We start from the raw sequence: 23,875 nt of genomic DNA, 5'->3' as shown, positions 1-23,875 counted from the left end.
CGTGGATGGGTATGTCCACATACGAATAAGTATTTTTTGTACAACAACCATGATGAACGAAGATTATGAATACAAACAATGACATTTATATTGGTGAGATCGCATTCTTTCTGGGTTTGTGTGTGCGCGCGGTGTGTGTGTGTGGTTGTTTGTTTTTTGTGGGGGGGGGTTCCAATTTGAGTCGTCATTCGGCTCGTTTATGAAGTCTCATTTGATACACTTTGTGTTTTAACCGTCAGTAAATGTCACAAAATAATAGTGGTGGTTGGACACAGTTTTCGTAGATGAGTTAGAAGATAGGGGGCGCTCTATCACGATGTACATCCAGCACAGCAAAGACTCGATGCCAAAGCGGTACAGACGATTGATATCAAGAAGGCAGAATAAAAAAAAAACATATGCTAATCAGACCTGTATAATCATAAGTGTCGGCGTAAACAATACGTATCAGCTGTTATTTTTAAAACTTTCTTGTAAATATTCGAATTGTTTTACCATATCCGCATGAAACTGTTCATAAGTTATAAACATTACATCTTGCTTGGAAAGCACGTCTCAGTCAAAATAAATATTTCTAGCTACAAAGTGAAGATAAATACATACAACCAGTCATTCAAACTTCACATCCACTCCAACTTATCTTAAGAAAAGGTACTGACATAACAAAGGGAAAATGTTTTGCAAGAAGCAAGGAGACTATTTTCCCTCTTTTTCTGTTTTCGCCAGTAAAAAATATACATAGAAATATATTTGTCGGATTATGAGATATTCTATTCACGTCGATTACTAAATTGCTGGGTAAACAATGAAGAGTAGATACATTTATCATTAAGTTCAGATGATCACACGGACTCAAAGAGAAACCACTCAAGGTATAGCTTGACATTGTCACCTGCCATGAGAAATATCTACAATATATATACATATATATCGTTTCGATCTCTTGCGTCAATTCCGCCGAGTAATCCTACTCTCTATATCAAACTGTCTTTTCCATGGGGGAAATATGAATGTCCGCTAACAGTATGCTACCAATATATCTGAATATCTATACAAACTCGGTTATCCGTCTTGACACAATCAAGACGCGTCACATACGCACGTAGGTTAACACATTGTGCAATCATCGCGTAGTTAAGTAAATATTCATATACTATAACACTCCATGAGTTGTTACACAACAACATCTATAGATACTAAGGTTCCCTTCTTTCTTGGGGGGGGGGGGGATGAATGTAAGTCAGTGCCGTCAAGAAACGTCATAATTTATAGTATTCTCAAGGCTGGCTGATACATTGAGTCAGCCTAATCATTTCTCGTTTCAATGATACGAGCTACATTTGCAAGGCATTATGGGTAATCTCGAGCAGAAACTCATCCGCATAGAAAGCTCAAATCGAGATTACCGCCACACGCGCATTGAGGACGAAGAAGTCATGTGACAGGAAGTGAAGAATGCGTGGGAACTTCACTACTTCCTTCCTAAACAGCTTCATAAGGCAATCTAATATTTCATCCCTTGTCCAAGGGGTGAGTTAGTCTGTTTATGGAGAGTTGCACAAGATACGACAGGCACACGAGTGGAAATTGCTAAGGCTATCACAGCATATAACATTAATATCTTGTAGGTGGTTTACATTGTTGCTATATATTTTGTAAGGAGTAGCCATATATATATATACGTGTGGGTAGGTAAGACATCGTTCCTGGCAGCATACTATTTGGTTCCAAGTGGGAAAGCACATTATTGTCATGAATGATACTTTAATGTTCAAAACGTGACTCCGTCACTGACGCAGATCTAAGTGCTATCACCCCAAAGTCGACGATTTTTCACGAGTCTGAGATTCTTGGAGCGGTAGGATGAGGGAAAGGATACTGCGAGTAATCCATGCCTGAAGAAGGAGAAAGAGAGAGGGGATAGAGAGGAAACACGGTATTATCACAGAATAAAGAATACAAGGTTGGACTGACCATTAGCTTGCATCGACCGCAACAGAGAAAAATGCAGGCTCTACACGACAACAGTAATTAGAAACAACAGTAACATAATTGTAGCAACATTTGAAAACGCCACGGCATGTAAATTATTATGTGATTGAGAGACACATGCGACATCCCACCCCGCTCATAGTTCTGTCCTTGCACACACTCAAGTTAATAATATGTCCGCGGAGTCCTATTTTCCCGGAGAGATTAGATTTTCCCTGAAGGGCGCAACGCTCAGGAAAAATTTTGTCTTGAGGGAAAAAGAACTGCCAAGAGTTATATCACAACAATGGACAAGGCAATTTTTGTTATATTAAATGGTCTACAGAAATGCACATCATTTCATTGTAGCCCCGTCGGCAGCCGGACAAATTCTGGAATTATATTACCTGATATGACGTCACTGCCGTGCAACATCACGATTTCGATTCTCGCTGCATTAGTCACATGATTGCATTATGACCATTCACTGACCGACGTATTGACTGTAAAGGTGTGAGTGCGAGAGTGTGTGTATGTGTGTGTTTACATGCGTGGATACATGCGAGTGTGTATGTGTGGTTTTGTTTGTTGGTTTGTTTTCATCAAACCTGAAAAGAACCATACTATCAGCGATATCATGTTTCATAATTATGTCATACTTACGTTGGTCACATTTGGCGCCCGTCCATCCGTGATAACAGTAGCAGAAGCCAGGTTTGTAGCAATATCCATTCCCACTGCAATCATCCCTGCAGATGGCTGAGTGAAAGAATACAGAAAGCAGATCGAAAGATCAGAATCACAGTATAAATTGGTAAATATGAATATACTATAAACTTTCATAAAAAAGCTCCTATTAACAGTGGAATGATAATAATGTAGCAAAGAATATATTTTCTGACGTTGCATGGGAACGAGAGGTCTTTGATGTGCAAATCTCCGTAAATCTTTGATGAACGATTCTTACGTCTGTTACTCATGTTCAAAATACAAGTTCAATAACTTTATTACTGGCTGGTACAAACTTATGATAGGCCGTACAGAAATCATGGAGAATCATGCACAGAGAGTATGTTGAATATTTAGTATTCTTCTAGCGAACAGTATGCTATTTCTTATTCGGTATAGTTATACAATGACACAAACCTTTTTGACATCGATTTCCAATAAATCCAGGCGGACAGGCACACACACCCGGAGCGATACACGTTCCTGAGTTATAGCAGTGAGGTATGCAGAAAACTGCGGGAAAATAACAAATGGAAAACATCAAAACATGTTTTCTTCTTTTTTAACAGTAGTCATACCAGGAAAATGAATCATATATTATATATAATCTTCTTCTTGAGAGTCAAGATAAAACAAATATGTACGAACTAAACGAGAAAACATAATTATCAAAGTAGTGTTTTATTTTTTAGTTATACCACTCCAAAACTGATTTTCAAATGACATTTGATAATTTGGAAAAGAAGTGGTTGCCTTTACATTCAGGTATGAATATCTCATACCGTACACATAGCAGAATTTTATGCAGCAATTTCTTTCTTTCTTTGTCTTTCTTTCTTTCTTTCTTTCTTTCGTGTGAAGATTGGGGGGGGGGGGGTTGAGAGAGTGAGAGTATTTCCCAAGATAATGATTATGTATACGTACTGATTCTACACGTCTGACCGTAGAAACCAGGCGGGCAGTCGCATCGTCCGTTCTGATTACACACACCACCATTCGCGCAGCGAGGTTCACATGTTGGAGCTGGGAAGTTACAATACGCAACAAAGATTTGAAGGAATTTGGTGAACATATAAAAACACACACATAATATGCGCAATCATTATATATATATATGTATAAATAATCGTGATGCTTGCAGTAGAAAAAGAGAATCCAGTTAACCAAAGACAAAAACCTCTCCTCTCTAATTTTCTGAATATGAGCCTTGATAACCGTTAGCCTTGGCCTCGAAACGTAGGCCTACTTATTCAGATTCATAACATGTCAGCAAAATGTTACAAAAACCCAGAATATTCATCTGCTAAGTGTTAACTGACAATAAGCAGAAATGCGGCATAGTGTACTAGTACTAGTATAGCATACCTTCAATGCACTTCTTGTCGAACGTGATGTGGATGGGTGAGGCGGGGATGTCCCTGCCGCTCTTGGCGTGCTGAATGCGTACGATGATACTGACCGAGGTGGTCCCGCTACGTTCTCCGGTGCAAGGAAAATCGATCCGAAATTCTACAGCGTACAAACAATAGGGGAGGAAGAAATTAATACTGATGACACGGAGTGTAACAAAGTTACTACGGGTTGAAACTAATCTGTATAAAATGTCAATCATAATTTTCAAGGAATTAATCTGGTAGGTTGTGTTATTATGGTAAATTTGAACACTATTGTCTTTATTTATTTATTTGTCAAAGCTTCTCATATTGGAAAATACAATATATTATTATCACCATTTTTTGTTTTACTTGTTTGTTTGTTTGTTGTTGTTGTTATTATTGTTTTGTTGTTTTATTATCATTATTATTTTTTTTTTTTTTTTTGCTGTTATACTCTCCGTGAATGAGATCGTATGCTCGATCTGTATTGTTATGAACACTAAGCAGAGAAAAAGGAACAAGCCTGAACGGATTTGAACCAGAGTCATCTTTGGGGAACACCTCTCTTATCAAACGTCTTGCTTTGCATTATTCGTGATACAATGTCCTTAAAGCACACACACAAAATAAACTAACTCGATTTGAGGCATATTGACTTTCTGTAATTTGAGGCGAAGAGTCATGTGTTGACATCTTGTCAACCAGTGTACTGTATACTCTTTGAAGAAAACTACTTTCATGGAGTTGTTATCGCATAATTATATTAGCTGTATGAATCTTTATTTCTGTCATAGAGCTGATATAAACACAATCTACAAATTCAGAAACTCTTTAGGGTATGGTATGAGAGAGTTTTCGCCAGATTCCTTTCTTGTTGATTTGGTGGCTCTGAAAAGAGCCGTTGGGTGTCTTCTGCTTGAGGGCAGTAAACTTTTTGTCTTTCTTGGAGAATTTACTTCTTCTTGGGGAGGAGGACAGCCTGGATGTTGGGGAGGACACCGCCCTGGGCGATGGTGACTCCACCAAGCAGCCTGTTCAGCTCCTCGTCGTTGCGGACAGCGAGCTGCACATGGCGGGGGATGATTCTGCTCTTCTTGTTGTCGCGGGCGGCGTTGCCAGCGAGCTCGAGGATCTCGGCGGTCAGGTACTCGAGCACGGCGGCGAGGTACACGGGGGCACCAGCACCGACGCGGTTGGCGAAGTTGCCCTTGCGGAGGAAGCGGTGCACACGGCCGACGGGGAACTGGAGTCCCGCGCGGGCAGATCGGCTCTTGGCCTTAGACTTAGACTTAGCGCCTTTACCACGTCCAGACATGATTAGTTTGCTTGTTGTTGCGTCTTTGAGAACTAAAACGAACAGTGCATTTTGAATAGAGCGCCAGGCCTTTTATACGGCTTTCTAAGATCGGAGTAGCTGCCTTTCCGATCAATGAATCTTGAAGCGTAACCTCGGGAGGACCAATAAGGTTGAGTCTCCGTTGAAGATGCACTCTTGTGGGTTCAAAGTCAGCCAAGTGTGATGAAGCTCTGTCATCTTATTTACATACTAGCGCTAAAGGTTTGTTTGTGTGGACATCAAACAGAAGTGTTAACAGTTATATCCACATACTGTCATGCATGCCTCTTGCGGTTAAGAGGTTCTTGAATTTTCTGGTTGCCTTTTTCTTCAGAACAAGAACCAACAGGGTTCTCTTCTTCATCTATACCATCACCTTCCCCCCCCCCCCTCTGTTTTTCCTCCTTGTTTATCTCCATCACCTTCTCTTTACTTTTTCTTCTCATAATTTCTGTACATTTTCTTTTGTACATTGTATTACGTTTAACACATGCCGCTGTCTATAGTGTAGATAGTTGCATCGAAGCAGTCAACGATACCATGTTAGAGTTTATATTGAGAGTCCCATGAGTAATATACCAGTGCTAATGTCTGAGTCAATCTAGCTCGCGAAAGCTAGTTCAATGCCAGGTTTATGGGTTAAAAGATTACTTTTTTTAGTGTCTAAATTGTTTCCGATGATGTACATTTGTCTGAGTTTTTTCCACTCTCATTTTTATTCTATTATGTGAAAGTGATGCACAATATTATGTAATAATCGTAATGTCAAGACTTACAAATAGGCCTATACTCGCCTCTCCCTGCACTCTGTAAACAAATATTTGATTTAAAAAAATATTATCTGCTATTTGACTCCTGATTTAAAGGTTGTATCCCTTCTGCATGGAAAATGTTGTTCAACAACGTATATGAAAATTTACGATAACAGGCAGTTTTTTTTTAAGTGAAATAAACAAAAAACTAACCCAATGTCACTGAAGAATACTTTCTACTTTTGCACAAAGAATAAGTTTAAACTTGTTTCGGGGTCCGAATAAATTCACTGGAAATCTACAGTATTCATTTCCCCGCCACCATAGCGAAGTTTCCAGTTTTAGTACTCTGAGAAAAGATCTGAATTATCTACCTCTACGATATACCAGCTTATGAAAGGAGTCTAATTTTTAGGGTTGCTAAAGAGACACAAGAATAGCATTCGAAAGAGTTTTCAAGGCATCAGCTCGCGCCAATTAGGACGGGAGTGCCCAGTCCTCGGCAGAAATGCATGTGACGTCGGAGTAAACGGCAAGGCCGCCAAACAAATATCGATCCATTTTGTGAGCAGGATAAACCGTAATTTACATATGCGGCCGTAATTTGCATACGGCCGTCATTCCCGCCTTCGACTTTGAATAGCGCTCTAGTTCAATGAGGTGTGAATTTATGTCAGTGGATCCTCGGCGCCTCCATAAATAGCGGTCAGAATCGCCAAGTCGCTTCAGTTGATCTAATCATCACGACTAGTAACCAACAACCATGCCTGCCAAGACTAGCGGAAAGGGAGCCAAGAAGGCCGGTAAGGCCAAGGCACGCGCTGCCTCTGTCGGAAAGAGGCGCAGGAGGCGAAAGGAGAGCTACGGCATCTACATCTACAAGGTGCTGAAGCAGGTCCACCCCGACACTGGCATCTCCTCCAAGGCCATGTCCATCATGAACAGCTTCGTCAACGATGTCTTCGAGCGCATCGCCGGTGAGGCTTCCCGCTTGGCCCACTACAACAAGAAGTCGACCGTCAGCAGCCGTGAGGTCCAGACCGCCGTCCGCCTCCTCCTCCCCGGTGAGCTGGCCAAGCACGCCGTGTCTGAGGGCACCAAGGCCGTCACCAAGTACACCACCTCCAAGTAAATTGTTGGTTTGCGCCAATCATTTTACAAACAAACGGCTCTTTTCAGAGCCACCATACACTCAAGAAAGGATGAAGGATATGCTCGATACTTCCAGACAGGAAAATAAGTTCTCTGTCTTTCTGTTTCTGCTTCTCTTTCTCCCTTTCCATCTATCTCTCCCTTTCCACAGTTCCTATCCCATTTAAACAGAAATAAAAACAACAATATAGGCCTAAGGATAATGATGATGATAATAATAATAACAATAATGATAATAATAATAATAGTAATAATAATAATAATAATAATAATGATAATATTGTTATTATTAACTATATTAATAATGATAATAATAATAACAAAGCCAATACTAACAATAATAAAGTGTCATTAAAATTTATCCAGGCTAGCCTCTTCAGTGTTGCCACTGCTCTACCAGAGAGCCCTGCCAATATTTTTACCCTAGCGTTATCAGAGTACCATTTATGCACCTGGGTCGAGAGGGACATTGTGGGTATAAACATCTTGTCCAAGGACGTAAGCACTGGACGGGAATCGAACTCGGGTCCTCCGATTGGGAGTCGGGAGTCCACTATGTCACAGCGCCCCCACCACACAGCGCCTACCCTACAATCAATAAGAAACCAAAAGCCCCCCCCCCCCCCCCAGAAAAAGACCGAGAAAAAAGGCAAACAAACACACAATTAAAATTGGTTTATTACAGCCACCAGGCAACATTTAGAGAAAGTAAGCTTTCTGAATGGTGTAAGAATCAGTGAAGTGATCCTCCATTGACCACCCGTGCAAAGTATGCCTGAATGGTGGCATGCAGGTATTAGTAACGCTCGTTAAAACAATCTTATTTAGTTTGGGTTTTTGTTTTTGTTTTTTTTCATCAGAAAGTATGTCAAGGAAAGATCACCACACTGCAATGCACACACGTAAACAACCAGAGTTAACTATATCCTATCAAAACAAAAACTCAAAAACAAGAGAGGGAAAAGTACTACTATAGTAGCATAGCGGTAAGTGCCACAAACCCGTGTTATTGGTAGGCATGCTGTCTTCCAGGGTAATGCTTAGCAACGGAGGGGCCATGATGGACGGGTTGCTAGACCGGAGCTCCATGAACGAATAGTGAAACTGTGGATGACGAGCAGAAAAGAGAAAACGGAAGGGGGTGAGAACAGACCTAAACCTTGAAATAAAATCATTAAGTTATGAACCAAAAAAATACTTAAGTTAAGAGTGGAAACAAAATATCAAGGACAGCCAGTGTTATAAAAATAGGAAAGGTAATTCCAGTGGGAAAGGACAGGATTTTTTAATCGTCTAAAAGACAATGACTAGTTGGAAGAATGTTCAAGGCTTCAGTGCCTAGATTTGGTCAGAGCCCATTAAACACAAGGTCTGGGAAATATATACAGCCCGTGGCGCCATTATGACTCCACAGTAACAGCCAATCGTTCTTCGAGTTAAGAATTCATCGTATCAGAAATTAACAAAATTTTGCCCACACGGGTTGGAAAGTGGAGCAAAAGTAAACGTATGATACACTTACCCAATGAATCGAAAGGCAATAATTGGTTAAGGCTAATAAACGACCTTCAGCAAATTTCCAAATCATTTCAATTAATCTTAATGTCGAAACAGGCGTAATACATGTATCTACCTAAACTACGATACGCACATGTACAGAAGCCTTACGAGGAAAAACTATACAAGCGATATTTTCACAATATGCAATTATGTGAGTATACGGTGCCTTAGTTTACCAGCAAATCAATCAAGACACGGTGATAAGTGAAAATACATAGTGATTACAAGAGTGTGAAATAGATAAAATCATCTGATGCAATGAGGGATTGTTTATGACAAAACAACTCCGATCCGGCGTGAATTGTTGTAATGCCTTTTCAACGGTGATCAAGGACATAACGATGACAGACAACTGAAAATTTCACCAGCATCTTGAAAATTACTGCAAAGCATGAAATTTATAAGTTTTGGTGATTAAGTCATCACACAAAATTTATAGCATATATGCAACCTGCCTGTTGAAACTACTGTAATATCCCATCAAAGTTTAGCGACATCTGGTTAAACGGCACTTACTACTACAAGAGATTTCTGGTATACCAGCTAATTGATAACAAGTTTCTCGAGTTTTTGAATACATCTTTCTTAACTCTTGGCATTGGTGCGTTGTCATAATTATTACAATAGCTTGTTGCGTTGCTTCTCAAATGATGAAGAGTCATTTTCATGCACACGATTCGACAGATAGTTGCTGAAGAGTAGTAGATATTGACTACGTAATTCCAAATTTTCATGTCCCAGTCCCAATCTTTCGGACAACATGGGTCGTACAGATAAACAAACTAGATTTAAACCAAAACGAGGACAAAAAAAAAAAAATCTTTATCATTTGAAAAGCAGTGCAACACATTGTGCATGGTCTTTTGCATCCCACCTCAGAAAAATCCTTTTCTCATGTACAGCACAATTTCGTCAACACTCGTGAAACTGTCATTTACACTGAATGTAAATAACTTCAGCTTATACCTTCGAAAGTTAATGAGTTGGGATTTAGTTCAAAACGTCTGCAAAGCTAAACAAGTCTCTCACAATTAAGTGTGATCTGTTTAATCAGCCGACCATCTCGGCTATTTTTGTGCTTGTATGTGAGTTGTCGAATCGTTTGGAGCGTAATAAACAGTCAACGAAGAAAAGGACGACATGTTATAGACGAGAAAAGCGAATGAGTGATGACTGTGCTTATTTTTTCCAGCAAGGTGTGAAGGCAGACCAGCTCCTAGATCGCTTTTGTTTCCTATTTCAGCCAAGGGTTAAGAGGTGTTTGCCCATCCACACTGGTGTTGAGTGGTAAGCCTTTGGACACACACGTTAGTCCCGCATTAAGTAGCATAGTCACGACTCGTCCCCTTTGGAAAGGTTCTTTGTATATAGGTGCCCCCCCCCCCCCCCCTCACTTCCTTCTAGTATTAAGACCTTAGTCAACTGGGTCATGGATGCGGAAATGGAAGTGAACCTCCTTGCTGCTGATTTCCATTACATCGTCGAAGATAAAAGTCCAGTCGAATATTTTCAACGAGGTAAATTTTCACAAAGTAGGCCTACATGAGATAACTTACATTCGTTGACAGTTTTTTTTTTTTTTTTATTGAACAGGCTCATATACTGATTTCCAACTCTCGTGCTTTTAGAGGAAATTTCTCATCATTTGTAAGCACGTTCTATCACTGCGAAGTCTCTGTTGTACAAAACACTGAATTTAGATATATAGCTGGTTTTTTATATAGCGCATTTCACACACTTCAGGGTTTCAATGCGCTTTACAGACTATTATTACCCCGGTCACTGGATACATTATCAACCAGCACTAACAGTGCTCATTCTCCACTCCCTGGGGAGCATTCCAGCCAGTCGCAGCCATTTTACAGGCGCGCACATGCTGATCAACCAACATAAGCTTTCTCATCCTACCGGGTACCCATTTATACTCCTGGGTGGAGAACAGCAATGTGGATAAAGTGCCTTGCTGAAGGGCAAACGTGTCGGGCTTGGCATGGGCTCGAACCCACGACATATTTAGATACATGAAATTGTTAAGTTTATACGTATTCACGAATGACAATATTTTGCCGTTTCTTTTTGTCATTCACATTTTTTTTTTTCAATAATTGTAAATGTCACATTTTGTCCTAAATCAAGTCAGTTAACTTTAAAATGATTGTCTTAATTGCATGACTCCGCAAATTATATCGAATTTCATAAAAAAGCGACCCCGCCACTATCCTCTGATTAACGACGATACCATCTCCCTTGATGCAGCCACGAGGCGTTTGGTATGTCTTCCATATTGACGTCAGGGTAAATACACGTTGCTGTAGGATGACAAGAGGAGATGAAGTACTGTTCTCTCGCCTGTTTGCTGTAGAAACAAAGTAAGTCAGTCCACCTGCAACTGTCCGGCCAGAGATCTATGTTTCCATGTTATACCAACTGTTTACTGTTTCCACAGTGGTTATTTGTGGGGTTTATGAGGCATGAATGGTTCTTTCTTTTATACTGGAAAGGATTTCGTGGGTTATTTTTGACTGATGTTTGCTGGTTATGCAATGTTGGTTTTTTGAAGTCCTGCTTTCTACTGCCACTCAGAGGTTTAGTGCGTTTGTCACTCTTGTCCAAAAATGTCATTCAAATCGATCCCTTTGGCGTACAACCTGGAAGTTTTGGGGTTCACTTTTGGCGCCAAAAGTGGTTTGAAGATATTTTGAAAATAATGCTAAGATCCACATTATTTCATATAGCGCACTGTACGTAATGGTTTATTGGCCAATAATGTGTGTGATGATTTATTGTTCTGTGATAAAGTTTCTCAGCAATCATTCGTATGTCCTGACAATCGTCAACTAATGTTATGGTAATTCAAAGGAGTCATTTCTTCTTCTTCTTCTGCTTTTAGCTATGGGTGTATGCTGTACATATGCTGTTGATCTTGTTTGACGAAAATTTCGAGCTAAAAACCAATACAATCCTAGCAAAGGCAACATTTCAAGCTACTCACATCATCTACATTAATGCACTGTCAGAAGACGAGTACATTGTAATATAGCATTGGAATTGACGATTAAAATGCACTAACGTTAGCATTTTTCGTGAAATTGGGTACGTATAGCGTGCGAGAGCTACTGTCTATGACGTCACTGTTTGTCGACACTAATTGTTTCCCCGGAGTGAAGATGGGCGGGGCATGTTTGGGACGAAACAAACAGACATAGTACTGGGGATAATGAAGTTTTCTATTGTAGTGTGCAAATAAAGACAGTCGTTTCTAGTGAGTGAGAGTCTTTCTATCCCCTCATCAATCTTTTACATTTACAATAACACACAGACAGTCACAAATAAAAAGGGAAAATTATTCGTACACACGCAAAATCGCTCAAGATACCGTGTTTCGTCTTAGACAGTGATGTACGCCCATCTCGGTTTCCTTATACTGAACCAACTCCCATGGTTTACATGTCACCAAAGTAGAAACTGACGAAATGCTGTATGTTACACTGAATTAACTTTTTTCCCCTCAAGTTGGGATGAAATTGCTTGCTAAATTGTCCAGGCCTACAGCAGGCCTACATTTTTTTTTTCCAGATCCCAAGGTTCTGGTCAACATCTAACGCTGATAACAATATGTGAAATATCCAAGTAAATTGTCAACACGTTGACCGTGAGGAACGTGACTGATAAAAGTCGAGAAAATAGAGATATTCAATCAATATTACTGGCTTTGAATTGAATGACACTCTGCTTGTTATCACATTCTACAAACTTGCCCGAGTAAGATAAGATAAATTGCAGCTCCACAGCTCGTGCGTCTGCGTGCTTTCTGCAGAAAGGACCTATGACTGGGTGACATAATATTTTATTTCTCACTCGTTCGCCTGGTAAAGGGATGTCAATTTAGGCCTACTTGAAGTTTTGAAAAGGATGAATCCGTAGAAACGATACGCTCGTGAAATTATCACGCTCATTACTGCCAAAAGTGATTAACTCCTCGTATTAGCTACACCCACATCTAGTACTCGACTTTGTGAGTACTGCAAATGGTTTCTATATGGGTGAAGTCTGGGACCCGGAGTATAGAGTGTAGTTCTAAAAGAGACGCTCTGCAGAGGGATTAGACCAAGACCCCTGGTACGGAGCGCCCCTTGGGAAGGACAATCTTTGTTCTCTGGTCTTTTATTTCCAGATATCAATTCATTCGGAGAGAGTTTCGTGGAGAGATTATTCATACGTCTCATATTAAACTGGTGGTCGCCCGGTTAACTGGACTCAATCAAGATAATATACAGCGGTTCGTAGAACTCAGTGGTCAGTCACCCATCAAGGAACATGTCTCGTTAGACTGGTATATGGACTGACTTCATTGCGCTTGCATGCTGTGGTGGAATACATCGTCTATTTTATAAAGCCCCAAATCTCTGCGTTGGGTAGCCAAATAATTCGCATTCAGAGAGGTCGTATTATTCCCATTGTTCATGAGCTGCGGTACACCCATCCGAGCTTCAGACCAATTCAGACCATTTTTTTTTTTTTTCACAGAGTGAGAAAAAAAAAAGACGGGATAACATATTTAGAGCTATCGCTCCACTGGCTCAGAAAAATGCGGCAAACGAGGAAAATAAGGGAGAGCGATAGACCAAGCCGAATGGATCCAATACAACGGACGGAGACGTAAACATGTAGTGGAAGAAAAAAAAATAAGAGAGAGGGGGTGGGGTGGGGGAGAGAATAGATTTCAATAATGGATTGTTGCTTGTGTAGAGTCTGCATTGAGAAGAAGAATTTTTGATTGATGCGATGAAACATAATAAACACAGCCGTCATTCATCATGCAATCTCAGTCTTCTGACAATGGAAAACATTTTTCTTATCCCGCAAAATTTGTCAGATAATCATCAGACTCGTGCCCACTGTAATAAATGGAATATAATATACCTTATCCACAAACTTTGAATATGCCTCCTAAGTGTAGCACGCGAGTATATTTACAGTGCTGCTCGGGTATCTGCGTTATCTTGATGCACTCATAAAAGTACGTCCTTCAACTAGGACCCAAATTGATCATTACTTTCGAAGGCAAGATTGTTTTCTTTTTAAGTATTTAGATGTATTATACTGAAAAAAAAAAAAAGAATCAGAATATTCCGAAAACCTGTCATGGTGAAAAGGCAGCAACTTTGAAGAACATTACTGTATAAATGTCACGAAATAATAATATCGCGTCATCAAAATGATAGCAAAATTTAGGTGTTGATAATCTATTTGATTACATGGTCGTTGGCAACACCGCTCTTATGAAAATGAAAGAATGAGGATGTAATGTTTAACCATCTCTATGTCATCTCATGAAGGGTTCATGCAGTGATCACATGGCGACATCTAATACCAATGGTAAAATGAGGGCAAGGTCACTGAACGGGGAACCATCTTCTCTTTTTCAACAAGATAACTGAGATCATCGGCCGGTGTACAACTTGTGTGTGTGTGTGTGTGTGTGTGTGTGTGTGTATGTGTGTGTGTGTGTGTGTGTGTGTGTGTGTAATACCTACCATGAAACGTAAACCATCAAGGAACGTATAGTACACAGATCAAATACGCTTCCGACATTGTTTTATTGTGTCTTTTCGGCGCATGCTTTGTATTGATGTATATGTGTATAGCGTACTTTACTGTTATGATAATGTTTTGTCAGGTAGTATTTCATATTATGAACAAAAACAACCAAATATCCTCAGCATTTAGGTCCCACTCATAATATACATAACATGTCATCGCTTTAAACAGCAGCTGACATCTGATACCCTCAAAAAAGTAGGTCGAACGCGTCGCATTTTGGCGTCAAGCGTGGGCTGGACACTGGAGAGAAAAATCATGAATTGAAAAACGTGAAATTCTCCGCGGGCGCAAAATCAACTGTGGAGGAGGGAAATGCGCCCATCCTCACCCCACCCCTACCCCATCTGCACCGTGATGCAGTTGGGGTTTTACAGCGTATAGCAGGGCTCGCAATCTACGGAGTACGCTGCATGAAATCAGATTGAAATCTAGTTGGGATTTGCCCCTAGCCGTCAAATGACCCCACATAAATTGTCATAACACCAGTCCATATGGTTTTCATTTCTTCGGCAAAAATCTACGGCTTGTACCGCGCATAGAGAGAGAGCTCGCCTTGTGTAGAGACGGTTGGGTAAAAGACGTAACGCAACTTCAGCTGACGTCGGTATAATCTACCTAAACTTACTAAAATTAAAAAATGATCATATCATTTGAACCTCTTGTAATACGACGGGAAAAGAACGAATGGAACAGCAAAACTGAATTGTCCGTTCAATCTTTTGTCATGTTGCTAAATCATTTTAAGCGTATTCGTTAAATACAATCTCGGTCATGATTTGTTTACATTTGAGAGGCAAATACCTATTGGATCATAATGGAGAAATGGGAATTACCAGTAGTGGTAAATTTAGTCCCCCAAAATATGAATAAAAACTACCCTAAAACCAACTGACAGTCTCATCTCTCCGAAAATTGTAATAGCCCGCATGCTGAGGTCGCCAAATTTATTACATGGAGGAAAATTGCAAAACGAATGTTATTCTACCGCAAGAAAAACAAGGCACGAAGTCGGCAAGGGAACCACGCTGAGCGCAGCATGAAGCCAAATACCACAATTCTTGTAGTGATTTTATGAAATTCGTCTCCATCGTGAACCTTCGCACAGTTATCCGTTCTATGTCGTCTGCTTTGTAAACAACGCCCAATGAAATCAGCGTTTATCATGCTACAATAAACGGTATGAGAAATTCACTCGGCGCCATTTTGTTATTGTCAGTATCCAAGTAGAAAAAAAAGATAAAAAAAACTCATACATACCATTATCAACAGACAAAAAATATGACTTGGCAACCATAACAAGTAAAGTAAATTGAAAGTACAGAGAGAGACCAATATTCTTATCACATTGCCTTCTCGCTTACAATAATCAAGTTGTTAACTCCTTGCAATAATGCATCAACGGCTTAACTTTGAGTGTAGGTGATCAATGCCGATTATGCCATAAACCACTAGTTGTGTAGGTAGCCGTACGTCAGCGATGACGATGATAATGATATTGACAATAAACATGACTTAAATGGTTATAACAAGATGAAAGTTTGGCAAAATGATAATAAGGGAATAAATCGTCACCATCTTCATCATTGTCATTATCAAGAAATCACCACAATTGTAACTGACAATGATACTCAGAATCATCGTTATAAGTAGGCCTATACCTACTGGCATATAGTTTCCATGAACATTAACATTTGCTGCTGTCGAAGGGAAGAGTTATTACCACTCGTTTCTAAAACGTCAATTTATTGTCCTTACCGGCTTGGGAGCGCGCCACGAAATCTTCAAGAAGTTGACGTGCGACGGAAGAACGAGTCTGTGGCCGTAGTCGGCACCGTATTCGTCGTCGGTCTGGTCGAGAATGAGCGGGGAAACCGATGGACTCGACAACCCCTCGCGGATGATGTAAAGAGGTTCAGCTGCCTGACCTGCATGTTCGGAGGAAAATGATAGATTATCTGCATGAATACTTGCTGGATATCCACATGTGTGAAAGGTGTAAAGATACGATTTTATTCATTTCGGGTGTAGCTCTCCAGGGCCAATACTTCCCATGGACATCAGCAATATTACCTCGGTCAGGTTGTCAATGTTACCAATACAGGACATTGTTGTAAAACAGCTTTTGCTGAACTTTTTATCCTGAATAAATATATTTTAACAAACAAACAAACAAACAAACAAACAAACCACTAGGATAGAGAAGGGCACATTAATAGTCAAGTGGGCTACGCACCACGCAGGATTCGAACCAGTAATCTACTGGTCAAAAGCAAAGATGTATCTACTGAAGGGACGGCAGCGCTCCTGTCATTAAACAAACAGTTTTTAATGCGCTCAATTTTTAAAGTGTCTATGATCTTTTTTTTCTCAAAGTTTGTTAGCCTTTTTCTTGCTTATTTGTTATGGTTTTAATCTGTATTGCTTCAATAATTGAGACTTATACACTTTACAACCACAAGTTTCGATCGCAAGATACAGGGTAAGATAGTATAAATCTCATGACATCTACACGGTGTAGAGGAAGCGATAACTAACACTATAATTCTTCCATATATATATATATTTTTTTTTTCAGAGAAACCTAGTGCATGAGACAGCAATATTTATACTAACTCAAAAGTATATTTCGAGAAAGATAAATGATCAAGTACTATCAGGTCCAAATTGTCTTCATTCATACAGCCTACACACGTAGAAATTCTACAAATCACAGAGCCTGAATATGTACTAAAATATGCTCGGGCCACAGCGATTTAAATCTCATTTGATGTTTATTTGTAGTTCGTTAACCTTTTTACCTTAATAGTAGGCGTAAAAACGAGGAAAATCGTCGATGCGAGCAGACGACGCTCCGCATTGGTATAAACACCCTTTTTAGCGCCAAAGCGTTTTTGTTTGACAGCCTTACAGCACTTCCTCGCAATGTTAGCCACCAACTCGTCATAACATACACAAACAAATAAAGAAACAAACAAACAAACAAACAACCAGCTTGGCGTCTGCGACACTGAAAAGCTAATTGTCTCATTACTGTCTTACATTCCTATAACCACTTCCCTGTGAAGGCTGCAGAGTCACAGTTTTCTTTTTACAGGTTATTAACGGTGGTTTACATTCATCAAGGCGTATTTAGCACTGAGTGTGATGCCAGGGCTACTGTTAGGGCTTCGTTTTTCTTTGTTTGTCACAGTAGGACAGTGAGGAAGAATGGTTTCTAGAGCTTCATCACTTGGTATAAACGCATCTTGTCAATCTCGTTGCACGTAGAGCATGCTGGCTTAGCTCGATCCCAAGGTGATGTGTGAATCGAAAACATCGGTTTGCTTCTTTGCTCCGCTTCGGACGCACGTTACATCCATGCAAAGTCAACAGAAGACAACTGATTCGGACGTTAGCATCGGGGAGCTCGGAACCGTAATGAACTCGACAGCAATAATAAGGCAATTGTATGTCAATAATTCACGTGAATATCTTAATTATCCATAAATTGGATTGCAGAATATCTCCAATTGTAAACTAGAAGAGAATTATCACTGCACCAGGTCTGTTGAGTTGTCGCCTCCGTGTTTTAAAAGCACGACATTATTCTCTTTTTGTAGGATGGAAAGGAGGTTGCGGGGTGGGGTCGGGGGTGGAGATGGGGGAGGGGGAGGAGGAGAATAAAATACACGAGTGTGACGTTGATCCTGAACAGAGGAGAGGTTAAAGGTCATCATCTGGCCTGGAACTGAGTCACGGTCATTACCACCAGTCTCTCCTGCCTTCGGGAAACGGGGAAGTCATTTCCGACAAAAATGGAACGGAACGCATCCAAGGACATCAGTTTTTTCCTTCTTCTTCTTCCCCAACCGCACCCGACCCTAACATCAATCACACACTTGGGATCGAGGTCCGTGGTTCTATATTCTTTCGTCACCACCTCCCCCCCCCCCCACCCTTTCCTCCGCTTCATCTCCTCATCGTCTTTTCTTCTATCCCCGCATTTCTCTCTCCCATGGCTGTAGTATGTGACCACACAAATCATGTAGATGCATCTGTTTTGCGCTAGTCATTTATTGATCGATAAATTCATAAAGATTCATGAATAGTATTATCATGTTCCTTTGGCCTTGGCTTCAAATCTTAATACAGTATCTTAAATGATTTCCGACCTTCTCGACTTCTTCACAACATACTCACGTATCCTGTAGATGCTCTTCTGCACTAAGGTCACGATAGAACACTCGGCCAGCAAAAAATACAGAATCTGGAGATAATGCTACTTTTCGGAAGTCAACAAGTACCGGGTAAGGTGTAACCTCGTGTTTATGGGGACAACATTCCTGTGTATCCAAACGTTGGTAACCCTATTGTGTACCGCTTTCAATGGGATAAATGACTTCATTGTGATAAATCCCCTAAACACAGACAGCTTTCTCGGCTCGGGATGGATTAAACACACAAAGCTACATCAACCTCTCGAGCAGCCTTGACTTAATTGTCGCAGACACTAGAGCGCCGCTAATGAAGTATGCGAAGATTGGATTAAAGGTTCCGTTCATTATGAGGGCAGATTGAACATTTTTATGTCGTTAACCACAGGCGGCATCCAGCCCGCAGCCTGCATTGAGGTATAATCAGATCTCCTTTTCATTGTGTTGAGTATGGTAGCTCGACTTCCTCTGTTGTTTTCCTCTGGGCCATGCCTCTCAGCGAGGCAGACAAAACACAACCCGCCGAGACAAGAGACCATCGGCAGGCTGAGCAGCAGGCCGTCTGCCGCGAGGCGCCGGGTTGAAAAAGATCAGTGCGCGCGGAGTGGCGCTTTTATATTCCATGCAAAGGTGATGAGCTTAATACTAGGTGATGGAAAGTGGAATAATTGATGACTAGACGGCATGTTAATCCCCACTTACATTATCTCCAGGTCACCAACTAATCACCTAAAGAGATTATCAATGAAGAAGACTATAACTACTTCCTCTTGTGGAGTAAATACACAAACTGATTTCATTCCCGAGGTTCGAAAACAAACAAAAACAAACAAACAAACAAACAAACAAACAAACAAACAAACATAACATAACAAAAATACAACACACGGATGATACCTGATGGTCATAATATTGTAATACCAGTCAATTTTCTTGTCTAAGAATCATTTTAAAAATGTGATATGATTTCTAATCTTATTCGAGGGAGAAATAAAAAATGTGGGTTTCATAATTGAAGCAGTGTCTTCCAATAATTTCACGTCGTTCGCTTTGCAACGAGGAGTTGCGGCCTCAACAGGAAGTGACCACCAAAGACACCACATCCAAAGCATCCTTGGAGCTTGGACAGAAATAATTATGTTCATCGTAGCATGAAATAGTCAACTCCTACGGTAAACAATTAACAACCAATATGTCACGGAGGAGTGACCCAGTAATCTGTCACATCAATCGTTTGAAGCGCATGCATTATAGAATGTGTAATTGGAGATACCTCACGCACTCAACAAAATAATAAAAAGAAGTTTCAAAATATTTACATTTCTCACTGCCAAACACAGAACAATAGTCTTGAGATCAAATTTGATTATTTTGACGCCATGTAATCCTCATGTGACTGTAAGATTGCAGAACGGTGTCATGTGCTTAGGAACGTGCACATTGTCGCATACGTTTTAGCTTTCAAGACACGGACTTAAGAGATTAGAATAAGGTGCAACACATCAACACATCAACACACGATAATGAAACGTAATGATGAGAACAGTTCTGTGTATATCGACACATACAATGAGATGACACGTCTTCAAAAGAACATTACTTCAGCCTTAAATATGGCTGCAAATGATGTTCATGAGCTTAAAGGTCCTGTTTACCTTTAGGAACAGTGATTTCATTTTTTTAAAGATATGACATTTAATGCATATGTGTAGGTCAGTGGGTAATTGTACCACAAAACATCTTATCATATAAATTTTCGTGATAAGCCTAACATATAAGGAGATAACGGCAACATCTGCATTTTCTCAATAAACCGCAACTGTAGACGGATTAGTCTGGAAACGTTTTTATCATAATATATTTAACAATACTTAACATCGATTTTACCAATTCAAATTTTTACAGTGGTTGTTTCTATCCCTAACTCACATTTTAGAACTATTTTAAAGCACTAATACTGGGTTTTTGTTTCATCTGCAAATGGTAAATTATGCCTTTAACTTTCTTGTCGTGTACAGATATGCATCCATTGTGTTATTCTTCGTGCAATGAATAACCATGCATAATAATTTCTCAAAACGAGTGTTGATGAAAATCAGTCACAACTTGCGGGCTTAGCCCTGTGCCCTTGAATTATCCGACACACGTGATTAATTTCATTGAAGAATTATATAAGGGGACAAATTACGCAAGGGAATGGTGTAGGTGTGCATGGTTATTACTAATAATTGTGTATTTAACAAAGAACTTTTTTTTTTTGTCAGCAAGATATTATTCAGAGGGGGTGAAGGTTCAGGTGTGAGTTTCTTCAATTTGTCTCCCTCTACAAACGAAATTTGTTAAGATCGCAACTGCTGATCTGTAAATTAACAAACATGTCGGAAAAAGGAACCAGAGGGACTCGAACCTGTCGGTCTTAACAAATTTCATTTGCAGAGGGAGACAAATAAATATTATTGAAGAAACTCACGCCTGAACTTTTTTGTCTTTTAGATATTTTTTTTTTCTGTATAGTTTGTAGAAATGCGAGGGTCTGAGCTAGGTTTTCTGTTTTACAATTGAAATTCGATATTATTAATGTATAATATCAAATGGGTTAGTCAAATACCGGTTAGTGATTGGCTAAACAGTCACGTGATGGAGGAACATTGGTTATGTTCGCCCATGGGAGAACATTTTTGTAATGTTCTCCCATGGGAAAACATATTCACGTAACAAATGATAGAAGGACTCGCGCACAGTGAATTTGGCTCAGCGCGAGCGATCGAGTGCGTTGTACTGGTGGTTGACGTTGACGTATTTGACTAACCCATATAATATAACAGATGATGACTTTTGTTGTCGGGAACATGTACCAAACGTTCCACCTCAGGGTTTGAAATGTTATTTCGGGAGGCTATCATATAACTCCCTCGACTTCGTCTCGGGACTTATAACCTCCCTCAATAGCATTTCAAACCCTTCGGGTGGAACATTAGGTATGTTTCCTCCCCCGCCAGTCATCATCTATAATAATGTATAATTTTGTTTGTGCCTGATGTGCATTGTATGCTGTGATCCATGACCATGCATTTTCCGGGCTGAAATGCAGACGAATGATTACGGTGTGTTGAAATAGATCAGGGAGGCCCCCTGAATAGATCAACTGCAACAGGAAAATACCATTAAAAAAAGCAGGAATTGCTTTAATCAATCATTTCACCTGTCGACCCCGATAGCTCTATACATAGTATAAAGGGTTTCTACCTAAGCTCTGTAAGTGCATGGTGATAACAATGTGCTGCTTGGTGATATACTATCATAAAGTAACTGTACCTTATAAAGTTTACACTTTAAAAACATTTCGGTCCGGCTCGGTTGCTCGAATAGAATAGGAAAGAAAATGCCATGCTGGTATTCTTTCTTTTCTTCCTTTCTTTCTTTTCCTGGAATTCTGCCGAGAAAGATCACCCTGGTTGCCAGTTCACATCAAAAACCAAAATACAATGTATACGTTGTAATTCACATGTATAAATACCTCTGGGAAAAAAAAAACCCAACAACAATTATAGAATAGTACCTTTTCCTTAACATCACCGTATACTTTGCTGGTGATGTTCATCAGGACAAAGCAGAGCAATTAGATGGTATTTCATTCCAAACTATCATTAAAAAATGATGACCTTCAGTGACCTTCTGAAATGAAATATAATTCGCAACAGAGAGCAAAAGTATATACGCACCAAGAATTCGAGACACTTCGTCCCTAGATAGCCACATGTCTACCGCGGGACGGTCCGTGAACAAGCTCGCCGATGTAGCGATGAGAGCCGCTGCATAGAAAGCTAAAATCGACACTCTCGACACGGCCATGCTGGAGGATACCGAAAATGTCGTCTACCCGATCAAAGAAAACTTCGAAAATCCTGAGATATCCAGGTAGAATCGTTGATTAAACCTTCATATCACCGCTTCAACGTGCACGGTGTAAAACATGCAGACAGGTGGTGGAGCTGCAGTATATCACTCCAACAAGTTCTCCTTTCCTGACGACAATGGGACCTTCTGCGGAGAGCGAACGGAGGTCTGTATGAGCTGCGATCTACTCTTTCGTTGGGTGGTGCTGGTAATCTCTTTTAGCCCGGAATAGCTCGACCACAGAGACACAATGAGGGAGATATGGCTGAACGATTCTCCTCAGGTTGGGGGGAACGAGAAAACCACTCATGTTAAATATCGCTCTGGAGTAAACGCAATATTCTTCCCTCATTTTTTAGCCCTTCATTCCGGCAGGCAGTGATGAACCAAGTTGAGTTGTTCAGATTGTTACTGTTAATTTTCCTTTGCAACAGCCTATAGCTGTGACATCCAGCAAAACTGGACCTCCAGAGCAATGCAGTGATTAACAAGAAAGGAGTCTTATAGCTGTAGAATATGAATCTGCAAGATGAAATGTATAATACGATTGATTTTGTGACGATTACGGGATTGTTGGAATCGTTGAAGATTTACCTTGATCTAAAATAGTATTTTGAAATTTGATGCCATTTAGGGTGTCAGAATAGTATGCATGCTCATGCGTGTATGAGGTTCATTGCGCCGGGATGACGATGTCGTCATGGATACCTCTATGACCCACTTTCAAGGATTCACAGCATTTTCATCCATCGGACTACTGGCCGGACTATACAAGTGCCGCCAGACTCCGTCCCGTCATACACCTCAATTGCATCACTGTTTGATCAATAATTTGATTGCATTTCGCCTACATTGTCTTGACTCCAAAGAGGCACAGATTTGATACCACTGATATGAAAGTGTACGAATCCTTTGGGCTTGTAGTTACAGTATATAGGTTGTCACCCCTTACCAACACACACAAACACAAACACACACACCTTTACACAAGACTCGTCATTTCACATAATTTTGCTTACCTTATTCTCTGTTGCCAAAGAAAGTGATTATATTTTTGTCGAAAAATGAAATAAACTTTGAATTGATTTGAAAAAAAAACAACAATTTGTTAGCAACTTAACACCCTTTCTCATTTTCGGATTAACGAACTTTTGAAATAATGCTGTATTTTTTTTTTGTTTTTGTTTTTCGATTAACGGACCTTCGGAATAACGACCTTATTTTGTATTTGGACTAGAGAACCATCGGAATAACACCACAATAATGTTCGAACTAACGAACATCTACTAATACGAAATTTATATG

The 23,875-nt window shown here is 40.1% G+C and overlaps 3 protein-coding genes across 3 annotated transcripts; 1 reads left to right on the top strand and 2 right to left on the bottom strand.

Annotated features, from left to right (window-relative positions):
• Positions 1-1,476: 1,476 nt before the first annotated feature.
• On the bottom strand, positions 1,477-22,640 carry LOC140246073 (wnt inhibitory factor 1-like). Its single transcript, XM_072325517.1, has 8 exons — positions 22,396-22,640; positions 16,236-16,405; positions 8,318-8,420; positions 4,066-4,209; positions 3,625-3,723; positions 3,118-3,213; positions 2,631-2,730; positions 1,477-1,895 (listed from the first exon to the last, which is right to left on the bottom strand). The coding sequence occupies exons 1-8, from the start codon at positions 22,523-22,525 to the stop codon at positions 1,802-1,804; spliced, it is 936 nt and encodes a 311-aa protein (XP_072181618.1). The 5' UTR covers positions 22,526-22,640; the 3' UTR covers positions 1,477-1,801.
• On the bottom strand, positions 5,029-5,391 carry LOC140246071 (late histone H2A.2.2). Its single transcript, XM_072325516.1, has one exon. The coding sequence runs from the start codon at positions 5,389-5,391 to the stop codon at positions 5,029-5,031; it is 363 nt and encodes a 120-aa protein (XP_072181617.1).
• On the top strand, positions 6,928-7,296 carry LOC140246070 (late histone H2B.2.1-like). The gene has a single exon (XM_072325515.1). It carries the CDS (start codon positions 6,928-6,930, stop codon positions 7,294-7,296), a length of 369 nt encoding a protein of 122 aa, XP_072181616.1.
• Positions 22,641-23,875: the final 1,235 nt, after the last annotated feature.

Source organism: Diadema setosum, chromosome 2 (genome assembly GCF_964275005.1).
Source record: "Diadema setosum chromosome 2, eeDiaSeto1, whole genome shotgun sequence".
Lineage (NCBI taxonomy): Eukaryota > Metazoa > Echinodermata > Echinoidea > Diadematoida > Diadematidae > Diadema > Diadema setosum.
This window is presented reverse-complemented; position numbering and strand designations above follow the sequence as displayed.

Bases quoted from the DNA above. Each gene is read 5' to 3' on its own strand.
- LOC140246071 (XM_072325516.1), bottom strand. From the start codon at position 5,391: ATGTCTGGACGTGGTAAAGGCGCTAAGTCTAAGTCTAAGGCCAAGAGC.
- LOC140246070 (XM_072325515.1), top strand. From the start codon at position 6,928: ATGCCTGCCAAGACTAGCGGAAAGGGAGCCAAGAAGGCCGGTAAGGCC.
- LOC140246073 (XM_072325517.1), bottom strand. From the start codon at position 22,525: ATGGCCGTGTCGAGAGTGTCGATTTTAGCTTTCTATGCAGCGGCTCTC. The intron at 16,406-22,395 runs GTGCGTATATAC...CCGAACATGCAG, and splicing joins CGAAGTGTCTCGAATTCTTG to GTCAGGCAGCTGAACCTCTT. The intron at 1,896-2,630 runs GTATGACATAAT...CTCCTTCTTCAG, and splicing joins GCCAAATGTGACCAACGTAA to GCATGGATTACTCGCAGTAT.